This window comes from Kogia breviceps, chromosome 3 (assembly GCF_026419965.1).
Source record: "Kogia breviceps isolate mKogBre1 chromosome 3, mKogBre1 haplotype 1, whole genome shotgun sequence".
NCBI lineage: Eukaryota > Metazoa > Chordata > Mammalia > Artiodactyla > Physeteridae > Kogia > Kogia breviceps.
Window position 1 is genome coordinate 13,406,202 of NC_081312.1, and position 13,015 is coordinate 13,419,216.

General features: G+C 51.6%; 1 protein-coding gene across 6 annotated transcripts in view; it reads left to right on the plus strand.

Moving 5' to 3' along the window:
* The first annotated feature begins 10,857 nt into the window (after nucleotides 1–10,857).
* TTC7B (tetratricopeptide repeat domain 7B) overlaps nucleotides 10,858–13,015 on the plus strand; it is a 241,385-nt gene continuing 239,227 nt past the window's right edge. For 3 of the 6 annotated variants that reach the window (XM_059055627.2, XM_067027900.1, XM_059055631.2), the window contains exon 1: nucleotides 10,863–11,029. In XM_059055627.2, coding sequence (XP_058911610.1) covers nucleotides 10,909–11,029 — 121 coding nt within the window. In that variant the 5' untranslated portion in view covers nucleotides 10,863–10,908. Of the gene's footprint in view, nucleotides 11,030–13,015 lie in introns of all 6 variants that reach the window. The other 3 variants (XM_059055632.2, XM_067027903.1, XM_067027902.1) reach the window with 3 other exon arrangements.

Sequence of the window (13,015 nt, forward strand, 5' to 3'; positions counted from 1 at the left end):
TTTGTTATCAGAGGATACAGGCTAAGGAATCACCTGCTACCTGAGGGCTGGAAGGCAGCAGGGCCTCAGGTAGGTTGGGAAAGTGATCTTTACTTCAGCTAACGGAGTCCTGTAAGCCAGAGCTGGTGGCCTAAGTCTGAGAAGTAGGCAGAGGTTGGTAGTGCAGGACCTGGAGGGCATCTAGGAATGGATTCTCTTTCCACCCCCCCATCTCTGGACCTATGTGTCTGCTTCACTCCTCTTCTTCCTTCTGCAGACCCGTCTCCTCTGGTCCCCAGGCCATATGGCAGAACAAGGCTGCCCTTGGGTACCATGTTCACCCTTAGGGTCTAGTCACTCACAGAAACCATCTCGATCAATTCTAGGAAAGCACTGTCACAGATGCATCTCTGGTCCAATTACTTGTAGGCAAAACCATGGCAGCTGCTAGGAACCCTGGTGAGGAGCCTGGAGTTCCATGGTGAGAACAGGGCAGGCATCCAAAATTACCTACCCCGGAAGGACTGGACTACAGGCCCCCGGATAGGCCTGAGTCTGGGAGTGCAGGACTGAATGGACTGCAGGGTAACTCTTCAGATTGTTCTGAAGCAGTCTCAAGGGTCATGAGGAGTTGATTTAAAGGCATTCTCAAACTAGAAGGTGAATCAGAACCACCTGGAGGACTTGTTAAAACACAGAGGGCTAGACCTCAGAGTTTCTGATTCAGTAGGTCTGGAGGGGCACAGTCTGAGAATTTGCATTTGTAACAAGCTCTGATGATGCTCAAATGCTAGGTTCCCAAAGTGGGTCCACATTCCTGGCCCTGCCAGTTTCTTCAATCTGCAGGTTCCAGAGTCAGAAGGACTGGAAACAGGGGGTGGTGCCCGGTGTGTGCAGCCTACATTCTGGATCCCTCTGTACACCACGGTTTGAGAATCACGGTTTTGAAATGTTTCAAAATGTCAGAAATGGCTTTGTTCCCAACCTTGAGTGTCACCATGGGGAAATAAAAGGTGACCAGCCAAGGGATGTTTGTTCAGTATCATTAAACGGTTAAAGCAGTTAATTAATCTGTGTGTTTGGATTAAAACAAAACAAAACTTTCCACTTTCACCAAAGAAAGGCGGTTAGTTACCTCAGGATGAGTAAATCCAGCCTTTGGGGTGGGTAAGAGGTCTTTTTTCTGGGCATTTTCATTTCTCCCTTCAAGAAGAGACGCACTCATCGCGTGGTTCTCCCCTTCGGGTAAATAAAAGCTGGGCAGAAGTTTACAGACTCGCCCCGCCATTCCTGGATCTCGGGCGCCCAGCTGCTCACTGACCAACCCGCCTTGCAGTCTGCGCCGGCGCCTCGGTGATCCGCCAATGAAGCGCTGAGGAACTCCATGACTTCATCGGGTTACTCTCTCATTGGCTGCTGCCGCCGCGCCGGACCCTCCCCTTCTATTAGAGCTCGGGAAAACGGCGCGGGCCCCGCCCCTAGGTGGAAGGCAGGTTGAGTTCTTAACCTCGTCTTCGAGCCTTGCGGACTTCTCTTCAAACAACAAATACCTCAGAAGGAAAATTCTGCTTTCTGACAAAGACTTGAGTGTGCCTCTCAGCCAGCCAAAGTACTGGTTTTCTGTGCTGACCTTTGACTGCTGCATCGCTGAGGTTTAGCTGGTGTCTTCAACCTTTCCTAGGTACCTGGCAGATTGCACGCATTTCCCACTTACTTTAATCGTGTATTTGAACGAGTTTTGTCCTGCATCTCAGTGGATGAGTTTCTCAAGCCCGAATTTACTGAGGAATGCTAGTGATCATCTGTCCCACATTTTACCTGGGAAGTAATTAGGTGGCGCCCACAACGTCACACAGCTGGTTGGTGAACAGAGATGAAAATCAGATCCAGGGCTCCAACTGCAACTTCAGTCTTGTACACCTCCCCCCCACCCCACCCGTCGTCTGCTGCCTGCGAGCTCAGAGCAGCATTGCAGTCCAGGAACCTCTGCCTGTATGTAGAAGAACCCACAGACTAATAAGGGATAATCCAGGTTTCTTCACATTCTAGCAACTGCCTAACTCCCACTTTGACAGGATAGAATCATGGGCTACAATCTCCCAGAGCAGTGCTCTCATTTTACAAATGAAGAAATTGATGGGTACTTGATCACAAACCAGTTGTTGGTGGGTAGAGGCTGGACTTGACCCAGGCCTCCTGCTCTTCTTGTCCAGCGATGAGCCCCAAATGCTGGAAAGAATGGAAAGCCCACGAGTCCCCAGGGAAAGTTTTGTGCAGTGAGCATGGTTTCAGTACTGCAAGCATCTAATTTGGGAGTAAGGAAGCAATCCTAAATGTTTGTTTGCTTCTCTGGCTGGCCAGCAGTTCAGGTGAGCCTTCATCCCCAACCTTTCTGACCAACAGGTTCTTTGCTACAGGAAAGGAGGCCAAGCTGTGGATTTTTTCTCCTCTGACGTAGGGTGTGATCTGGTGCTTGAAGTGTCTGAATGCTATGACCCTCTTTTGAGTCGAGGATTTTTGAAAACTCAGGACCACTCTGTTAGATGGGGAGACTTGGCAAGCAGACTAGACCAGAAATCCTTTTGCAAGGCTTGGCTCAGAGTTTACCTCCTCCAAGACTTCCTGGAATCCCCACCAACAAAGGTGGACCAAGGGCTCCTTCGGCCCCCAATGCTCATCTGAGTCCAACGGCAGTGCTATTGTTCACTTCTTTGTCCACTTTCCAACTAGACCATGAGTTCCTGAGGGATGGCATCACACTTTATACAATTTTGTATTCTCAGGGCCTAACACTGTCTGACACATAGTAGATGCTCAATAAATGTTTGTTGAATTGAACTGTGGAAACCTTGCACGCTAGTTGCCTTGTGCAGGGGAAGATCACTCGCAGTTCCTAACAGATGTAGATTTTGTGTTTATGAAGCTCCTTCACACAAAATGAGACTTCTCACTGTTTTTATTAGTAAAGTGTTTGAAATGAAAACTTCACAACTGTTTGCTAATATTGGGTTGGCCAAAAAGTGCCTTCAGTTTTTTTTTTTTTTTCTTTTTTTTTTATCTGGTACGCGGGCCTCTCACTGCTGTGGCCTCTCCCATTGCGGAGCAAGCTCCGGACGCGCAGGCTCAGCGACCCAACCGCTCCGCGGCATGTGGGATCCTCCCGGACCAGGGCACGAACCCGCGTCCCCTGCATCGGCAGGCGGACTCTCAACCACTGCGCCACCAGGGAAGCCCGCCTTCAGTTTTTAAGTAAAAATAAAAGACACATTTTTCATTTTCACCAAGAACTTTATTGAACAACATATTCACCCTTTTGTTCCACTACGTTCTGCCATTTTCCAGGGAACTTCATAATTCCATCTTCCCAACACTTTTTATCGTTTTGAGCAAAGAACTGCTCCAGATGCCTTTTACAGTCTTCCAGGGAATTGAAATTTTTTTCATTACGAGAATTTTGTAAACACTGAAATAAATGGAAATCCGAACATGCAATGTCTGGTGAATACTGTGGATGAATCAGAACTTCCCGGCCAAGCTGTGACAGTTTTTGCCTGGTCATCAAAGAAACACGCGGTCTTGCGTTATCCTGATGGAAGATTATGCGTTTTCTGTTGACTAATTCTGGACGCTTTTTGTCGAGTGCAGCTTTCAGTTGGTCTAATTGGGAGCAGTACTTGTTAGAATTAATCGTTCGGTTTTCCGGAAGGAGCTCATAATAGAGGACTCCCTTCCAATCCCACCATATACACAACATCACCTTCTTTGGATGAAGACCGGCCTTTGGTATGGTTGGTGGTGGTTCATTTCACTTGCCCCACGATCTCTTCAGTTCCACATTATTGTACAGTATCCACTTTTCATCGCCTGTCACAATTTGTTTTACAAACAGAACGTTTTCATTAAATTTAAGTAGAGAATTGCATGCGGAAATACGGTCAAGAAGGTTTTTTCCACTTAACTTATATGGAACCCAAACATCAAAGTGACTCACATAACCAAGCTGGTGCAAATGATTTTCAACACTTGATTTGGGTATTTTTTTGAGTATGTCAGCTATCTCCTACATGGTATAACATTGATTGTTCTCAATTAATGTCTGGATTGGATCACTATCAACGTCAACTGGTCTACCTGACCACGGAGCATCGTCCAGCGAGAAATCTCCAGCATGAAACTTCACAAACCACTTTTGACATGTTTGATCAGTCACTGAACCTTCTCCATACACTGCACAAATCATTTTTCGTGTTTCAGTTGAATTTTTAACTTTCTTGAAATAATAAAGCATGATAAACCGAAAATGTTGCTTTTTTCACCATCTTCAACATTAAAATGGCTCTACAAAAATTCACCAATTTTGATAAGTCTTTTTAAATTTTATTTATTTATTTATTTGCAGTACGCGGGCCTCTCACTGCTGTGGCCTCTCCCATCGCAGAGCACAGGCTCCGGACGCGCAGGCTCAGCAGCCATGGCTCACGAACCCAGCCGCTCCGCGGCACGTGGGATCCTCCTGGACCGGGGCACGAACCTGCGTCCCCTGCATCGGCAGACGGACTCTCAACCACTGCGCCACCAGGGAAGCCCAAGTCTTCTTTTAAATGCACGCTGATATGACAGCTGTCACATACAGTCTAACAAAATTGTTTCAAATGAAGTTAAAGACAGCTAAGTGCTACTAGAGCCACGTTATGGAAAAAAACGAACGAACCTTTTGGCCAACCCAATACAACTCCATAGAAACAGATCCCTTGTGCTTATCTAATTCCTGACTGCCCTTTAAAACTCCAGAAGTGGGAATCAGTTGCCTTTATTCAAATCAGAACCCTCCATGTGTGTTCTCCTGTGCCTGGTCTGCTAGGAAGCTCAAAAATCGTCCTTTTCACACTCTTAGGAACAGTCTCCTCCCTGGTGACAGGTATAGTGTTCTCCCCTATATCTGTGTAGTTTCTGATCTTTACTTTGCTGTTCATTTAGACATATAAGCCCACTCTTTGCCTTTCTGGAAGAAGGTAGGACAGGTGATATACAGGGTAACAGGAAAGTATCCCCAGAGCTCTAAGTGTGAGAAAAACACTCACAAAGATAAGTGATTTCTATCACACAGACTAAACCGAAAACTAACTTGATTTTTGTTATGGTGTCCAAAGCCCAGGCAAGGTTATCATGAATGGAGATGAAAGTGAAAAGTCTCAGAGCTATTCCAGCTTCATCCTGGGCAGGGGGATGCAGATCTGAGACACATGGATATTCTCAGCCCCAGAGAGGTGGTTCAGAATGGGACCAAGAAGGCTCACAGAGCTTTTCCAGGGCTTGGGTAATGACCCTCTTGAGACTTTCCTCTCTCTGGTTCCAAGTCCACACTCACCAAGCAATCTCCAAGCAAGCATTTCAGCTTTGCAAGCATCCTGACACTGGGAACTAGGTCTCTGGGTATGGGGCACTGGGGGATGGCTTCCATCATAAATGGAATTTGGCATGGAGCATAAGTGAGGGCCGCTGGTGGACTTCATTAGTGGGAGCAGGTGGCGCACCCTGGAGCACCCACGTGTTTCCGGACTCGCAAAACTGAAGGCCATGCAGGAACGTGGTTTCCGCGCTCAGGTCATGCCGTGCTGGTTCCCTCCTTGAGCAGCCAGCCAGCCAGCCTCCTACATCTGGCTGTCCCTCTCAAATGATAACAGTTGGTTAATTGGAAACACCAGCTCGGTGCCTGCATTGGGGTTGCTCAGCAAGGATCCCACTGGTTTGTTCCTACAGTGGGAACCATGGCTCCAGGCAGCAGCAGGTGGCCCTTGGGAAGAAAGTCAGGGGAACCCAGGGTATTTTAAGGGTGGGAGGGGCACAGAGCCATCTTGAGTCATCCTCAGAAACCCTGCTCAAAACAGTGGCAGCGGGCTTCCCTGGTGGCGCAGTGGTTGAGAGTCCGCCTGCCGATGCAGGGGACACAGGTTCGTGCCCCGGTCCGGGAAGATCCCACGTGCCGCGGAGCGGCTGGGCCCGTGAGCCGTGGCCGCTGAGCCTGCTCGTCCAGAGCCTGTGCTCCGCAACGGGAGAGGCCACAACAGTGAGAGGCCCGCGTACCGCAAAAAAAAAAAAAAAAACCAAAAAAACCCCACAAAAAAAACAGTGGCATTGATGCAGCTTTATAAACAGCAGCCTCATTCATAAAAGCAAACCTGGGCACTGAAGTATGATAAACATGGAGGATGGATAATATACTCCATGCCATGGAGTATTACCCACTACAGAAAAGGAAGGAACCACAGCTACGCATAACAAGGACAAATCGTGGAGCGTAATGAGCAACAAAGCAAATTACAGAACAGGACCCCATTTTAGGAAGCATGAAACTAAACAGCATCATAAGGTTACATATTACACTCATAGTACTAGGGGGGGCAGGAAATGTTTGGTGATAAAACTACTTAAAAAACTAAATAAGGATGTAATCAACACAAAAATCAAACTTGTGGTTAACTCTGAGATGGTCAGTTGGGTCCCTGGTGTTCACTTTATTATTTTATTATATAGGCGCCTATTGATTATATGTTTCTGTACATGTCAATAACTTCATAATTAAAGACATCCAAAGGCACTGCCGCATCATGACTCAAGCATGAGCACTGCGGCTGGCATCCCAGCTCGTCACAAGCACTGCTGTAGCCCACAGGGATCACCGAGCACGCGTGGCTCACACCCCTCGGGCTTTGGGGAGTCTCCCCGCTCAGGCAGCCAGATGACAGCGCTACTGCCTGGCATGGTGAGGTCAAAGGTTAGCAGCGATTATTCGGTTAGCGCACTGAGGCCCCGTCATCTCCTCTTTCCGGATTTCCATCTCCCCCTCAAACCTGACCTATATGCTTCAGCAAAGCTGATTTGCACTTGACTGCGGGCCTGCCTGCCTGGAGTACAACTCCAGCCTCACCACCTTCCTTTTACGCATTCAGCCGTTCAACAAATATTTACCAGGCACCTACTACGTGCCAGGCACCATTCTCAGTGCTGGCGATGCAGCAGTGAACAAGACCACACAAAAATCCCTGCCCTCGTGGAGCTGACATTCTAGTGAGGGAGGCAGACAAACACTAAATTAATAAATATGAATCAGGTGGTGACCAGCAGAAGCCTGTAGCTGAGTAAGGGGACAGAGAGTGGAGGGAAGGGCAGGGAGCGGGTTTGGACAGGGTGGTCGGGAAGGTCTCTCTAAGGATGTGGCCTTGGGTCAGGGACCTAAATGAAGGGGGGGGACCACGTGGATATGTGGGAAGGGTCTTCCAGGCCGAGGGAGGCACAAGGGCAAAGGCCCAGCCCCTGCTCACTCGAGTCTCTTTCTTTCCTCGGGGCTCCCCCGCCCCTCCCCAGCCTGCCTTCTTTCTCAAGCCCTCTCCCCTCTGCTTACCTCTTGCCCTATTCTGGTTGTGGGTGTTTTTTTTTTTAAATTGAAGTATAGTTTGTTTGCCTTATTCTAGTCGTCCAGGGGGCCCAGGCTTTTGGGGGAAGAGGACTGGGACGTTTCCAGACCACCGAGGCCTCCCCATTTGCATCGACCTTTGCTCTGAACATTTAGCCCGTCTCCATGGCTCCTGGCAAGCCAGCTCTCCTGCAGGAATTATCCTGGAGTCAGACTTCCTGAGCCATCTTCCACTTAGCTCCTTTCCTGCCAGCCATTGCCAGGCCTCAAGGCTGGATTTGGCCTACAGGCTGTGATTTTTCACATCCTTGTCAAACCTGTAACAGCAATGCCTGGAAAAAACATGTCGGCTTAATTACTATTATTAGCACGAACGACTTCCTACTACTGAGGTTCCCTGAGTGCCGCCTGCAGGTAAACTCACCTGGAAAACCATTTGGGGACGTTCTCCCCCTGTGGTCACCTGTATATCTCCAGGGTTGCTGTGGCAGCTGCCAGAGCAGCCCAGGCAACGGGTGAGGATCAAAAAACATCGCAGATGTGGGAATGAGCCCAGAGACCAAGGAGCCCAACTGTCAGGCTGACAGTGTTTATCAGCTTCTCCTCCCAACCCCCATATCCCAGCAAGCTCAGCGCTCAGGCAGATGGTCAGAAGGGTACGCTGGTGGGTGTCAGTCACTTCCAGGACGGCCTGCTGTGAAGGTGGAAGCCTCAAATGTAGTCACTTATTATTGCTGTGTTAAATCCTGAAGGAAAACATTTGCAGGCTGATTCTCGACCTTGGAGATCTCCAGCCTCGTCCATTCATTCATTCACTCTTTCATTCAAGCTCCTACACTCTGCCAGACCCTACACTGGGTGCAAGGGGTACAGAGACACAGAATGTCAGGGCACAGTTATTGCACTCTTATGGTCTATCAACACCCTTCTAAGTGCCTTACCTGTATTTCCTCATTTAATTCACAATCAACTCTACAGGGTAGCTATTACAGCTGAGGAACTGTCAGAGGGGAAGGCAGGAACTATCAAATGCCACTGCCCAGGCAGCACATGCTGAGTCAAGGGTCAAGGTCTACCCTGCCCTCATGAAGACACAGGCCTTGTCTCTGGAACTTATCAGCTGGCGGGGGAGCAGAGAGATGGACACCGATAGTTTATCTTACAGTGTGGCAACTGAGGTAGTATAAACATCAGTCATTATATGACAGTTTGTTATGAGAAGCCCTATCACAGAGGGAAAGAGCGACTATTGTGGCATCATACAGGATCTGTCAGATGTTGAGCAAAGGCTTCTTGGTGACCCTTGGCTTGGGTCTCAAAGAATGCACAGGAATTTCCCTCCTGGACCAAAGGGGAGAGAACATCCTGTGTAAGCATCTGGAGAAACAGACCTCCACGCTAAGAGGAGATTATGAGCGTCCGGGGTGGAGGATGGTGGTGGAAATACCTCCTGCGGAGATTCCTTCTACTTCTCTTCCTATTTCCTCTTGGTGAAACTGAAGAATCCAAGCCCCCAAAGGGACCTCTGTTGAAACTTTGACATTCTATTTCCCCTCTCCTTGAGCTGTCCATAGCATCTGAGGCTCATCAGGCCAAACTTCATCACCTCATAGGTCCTTGCAGGTGCCCGAGGTTATGCTGGTCACATCAGAAGGCATCTCCTGATCTTCCTTCCTCACATCTCTGAATATCTGAGTTTCATCTTCACCCTTGGTTGACTCGGGTCCATGTCTCTTCTTCCCAAGAACAGCCCCAGGGCTGCTGAGGGGATGAGAGACGAACCTGCAGGTAAGAATTCCTGGAAAACTAGAGTAAGGCACCCCTAGAAGGGATGATGTTGACTGTGACTTGGTGCTTCCTCATACCTGACGTTCCAGACTGTCAGCTCCATCCTCAAACGCGGCATCCAGAATCCAACCCTCTCACCACTGCCACAGCTATCACCCTGGTCCATCCACCGCCATCTCCCTCCTGAACTACTGGCAGTATTCTCAGCCCTGCAGCCACAGTGGTATTCCTAAAATGTAGGTCACATCATGACGTTCATGAAAAGTCCTGCATGGATGCCCCATTTCAGCAGAGGAAAAGCCAAAGTCTCCATAATGGTCCGCAGGCCCAACATGAACTCAGCTCTGACTCCCACCTCTGAGCTCTCCTGCTTCAACCCCCTCCCTTACTCTACCCCAGCCACTTGGGTCTCTTTCCTGTTCCCCCAACGTATTAAATATGCTCCAGGGCCTTTGTACTTGTGGTACCCTGTGCCCAGAGATGTTCTCTCTCACCTTCTTCAAGTCTTGTCCAATGTCACTTCAATGAGGCCATCTCTTACCACCCTGTCAATTCTTTATTCTCCTCATTGGACCCTGTTCCGTTTCTTCAACTAACCATTTTTACCTTCCAATTTACTACTTTATTTTGCTTATTTATTCCCCTGTAACCAAGGCAGGTATTTTGTTAGTTTCCTGCTGTATCCCCAGCACCTGAAACAGGGCCTAGCCATAGGAGGTGATGACTACATAGTTATCGGATAACCGAAAGAAGGCGCAGTTTGGACACCTGCCCTCAGCTCTGTCTGCAAGGCCAAGACAAGGAAACCCCGCTGCGGACTCTGCATCCTCCTCAGAGGGCAAGGGAGCTGACATCTGAGCTGGCAGTCCTTGCCCGGCTCAATCCAACTCGCCTGAACAGGCGTTGATGGAGCCCTGGGCAGGTGTTGAGCCTGCCTGAGGGGGATGAGTCTCCACCCACCTCGAACTGGGTGGGGCGAAGGCTGCCTGGGGCAGAGGGGGCCTGCTAAGGGGCACAGGCCAAGACAGGCCCAGAGGGATCTCCCAGACACCTGAGATGGCCGGGCAAGCTCAGGCAGGCCTCCCTGTCACACCCACCTCATACGCCAGGCCCACTAGTCCGGCCTGGCCCGTGACCGTCCCCAGGGTCACTGCCCTTTCTAGGCCCTATTCCTGAGGGTCTGCGGGGCTCCCAGGCTCTGCCTCCCTCCCTCCCTTCCTCCCTTCCTCCCGGGTCTCCCTCCTCCACGCCCCCATTCTGCCAGACCCCTACCACCACAGCCCCTGCTCTTCCTCACCTCTCTCTTCCACGCCTTCCGCCTCGAATCTGGACCCCAGCCCCAGCCCCCCTCCAGGTCCCGTTCCCAGGCCTCCTTCCCCGACCCGGCCTCCGCCGCACCTCGCCCCTCCTCGCGCCTCCCCCTCCCCCCGGCCCGGGCCTTGCCCCGGCCCCGGCCCCGGCCCCGACCCGGGCCCGCGCTGCGGCTCCGGCCCTGGCCGGTAGGGGCCGCTCCTCGCGGCGCCCGGGGCCCCGCCGCGCCAGCCGCCGCCGCCCGCCTCCCCGCCCCTTCCCCAGCCGGCGCTCCCGTTACGCCGCGGAGCCGGGAGCCGGAGCCCGAGCCCGCGGCGGCAGCGGGAGGCGGCGACGGGGGCGCCCGGGCGGCGGCGGCGGCGGCGGCGGCGGCGGCGGGGCCTGCGGGGGCGCTGGTCGGGCCCGGCCAGGCCGCGATGGCGACCAAGAAGGCGGGCTCGCGGCTGGAGACGGAGATCGAGCGCTGCCGCTCCGAGTGCCAGTGGGAGCGGATCCCCGAGCTCGTCAAGCAGCTGTCGGCCAAGCTCATCGCCAACGGTACGCGCCGGGCGCTCCGGCCTGGGCTGCTGGAGGCGCCGCGGCCTCCGCCGATCGCCGGGCCGGGCCCCCGAGGCGCGGCGGGGCGCGGGCAGGGGCGCGGCCGGGTCAAGAGGGCGCTGCGCCCGGAGATGTGCGCGGCGGGGCCAGGGCCTCGGGAACCCGGGGTCCGCGGAGCGGCGCGGTGGGGGCGTCCTGCGGCCGAGGGCTTGTGCCGGGCGTCCCAGAGTTCCGGCGTGCAGGGCGGGCTTCTACGGAGTCAGGGGGTGGGTGTCTCGGAGTCGGCTGCTGTACTGGGGTCCCAGGGGGTCAGGGGCCGGCCTAGGGGCTCTGAGAAGTTGGAGGTGATGGGGGGAGGGTGCGTCCTCAGGACTCGGGTGTGGATGTATGGGCCTCCAGGGTGTGTGTAAGGTGTACTCGGAGTCACGATGTATTTACGGGGGTCCTGCGAATGGGGGTGGTGAGCAGAGACCCCTGGGAAATATGCTCTGTAAACAGACGGAGTTCAAGTGGCTCCAGCTGGAAGCCCAGGCTTGGGGTGTGTGTGTAGGGGGGGGAAGTCAGGTTGAGGTGTGTCCCGGGGTCCAGAGGGTAGGATGTCGAAACTGTGGATCTAGGGAGGTCGGGTTTGGGAATATGGGGGAAATAGAGTCAGGGGAGTCAGAAGGGAGAATATTGTGGAGAGAGGTGGCAATGTGGTTGAAGAATGTTGGGAAATGGAGTTGGGTGTGAGAGGGGCTTGGGGCCTAGAGGAAGAGGGGGTCGGAGAGATCCAAGGAATAGGAACCTGGTGTCTGGAATTAATCTATGACCTGGTTGACTCAACTGGTTCTCATACCCAATGGAATCAAAATTGCATCCAAAATCCCATTTCAGAGCACAGCTCCACGTGTCCTTATTTGTTTTGGAAGCAAGTATACTTAATATTTGCTTGTCTTTTAGTGCCCGCCAAAACTGCAGGCACCAATGGACTGGCGAGAGGGCAGAGGTTTTGTCACATTTCATCTCAGGCTTCCTGAGGCTGGGTGAGCACATGTTGGCTGAACAAATGAATGAATGAAAGAATGAATAAACGACACTGTTCTGAGAAAGGACCTCCACACTGTTTTCAACCTTCTCGCCTCAAACTACCCAGAAATGGAGAGGGATGTCCTGTGTCCTCTTCAGGAATGGTTTATATTTATTTGTGCCTTTTATGGTATCAGAGCCTCAAAATAAGAACCTGGTTTTGTGCACTCTCAACTGTGGTACCTTGCTTTGGGCTGGTATTTCCTGGGCAGATGCAGGTGCCACGATCATACCAGGGGCATGGAGGAAGCACAGACCTACCTGGGCTCAGCATGTGGAACATGTCGACTCTTCTCAGTTAAGCGAGCATTTGAGGAAAAGGTGTTCAGTCCCCTGGGCCCCAGTGGCAGCCTGACCTTGCTGCTGTCTCTGTAACGTCACGAGCTTGCCCTCTTGCTTCTCTTCCCCGTACCTGCAAAGTTTTGTTTCTTCAGAGTTCGACAATCCTGGGTCTACTTTGTCACTTCCCAGCTGTGTGGGCATATAATACCTTCAGGGCAGGTTGATTTTAGGATTAAATACGTTCATTTGTGAGCCCCCTGGTTTTTCCCTTCAGAACCCACTTGTTTCCTGCTTTATTTACTCATTCAACCAATATTTGCATGCCCACATGTGCCAGGCATCAACAGTGGTGAATAGCACTGACCAAGCTTCTACCATCATGCAGTTACCTCCTCTGAGGAGACAGATGGTAAGCAAATATGGACATAGTAAACAAGGTAGCTTCAGATAGTGAAAAATGATTGGAAGAAAACAGACAAGATCATGTGACTGAGAATGACGTGTAGGGGAGGTGGGGTAACTCAAACTATGGTGGTCTCTGGAATGAGAGGGTAGATGGGCTTTCAGTGGCTTGAGCTGATCTTACCTTCACCGCCCTTCTAGGCTTGGCTCCCTTTCCAAGGCTTGGTCCCTAGA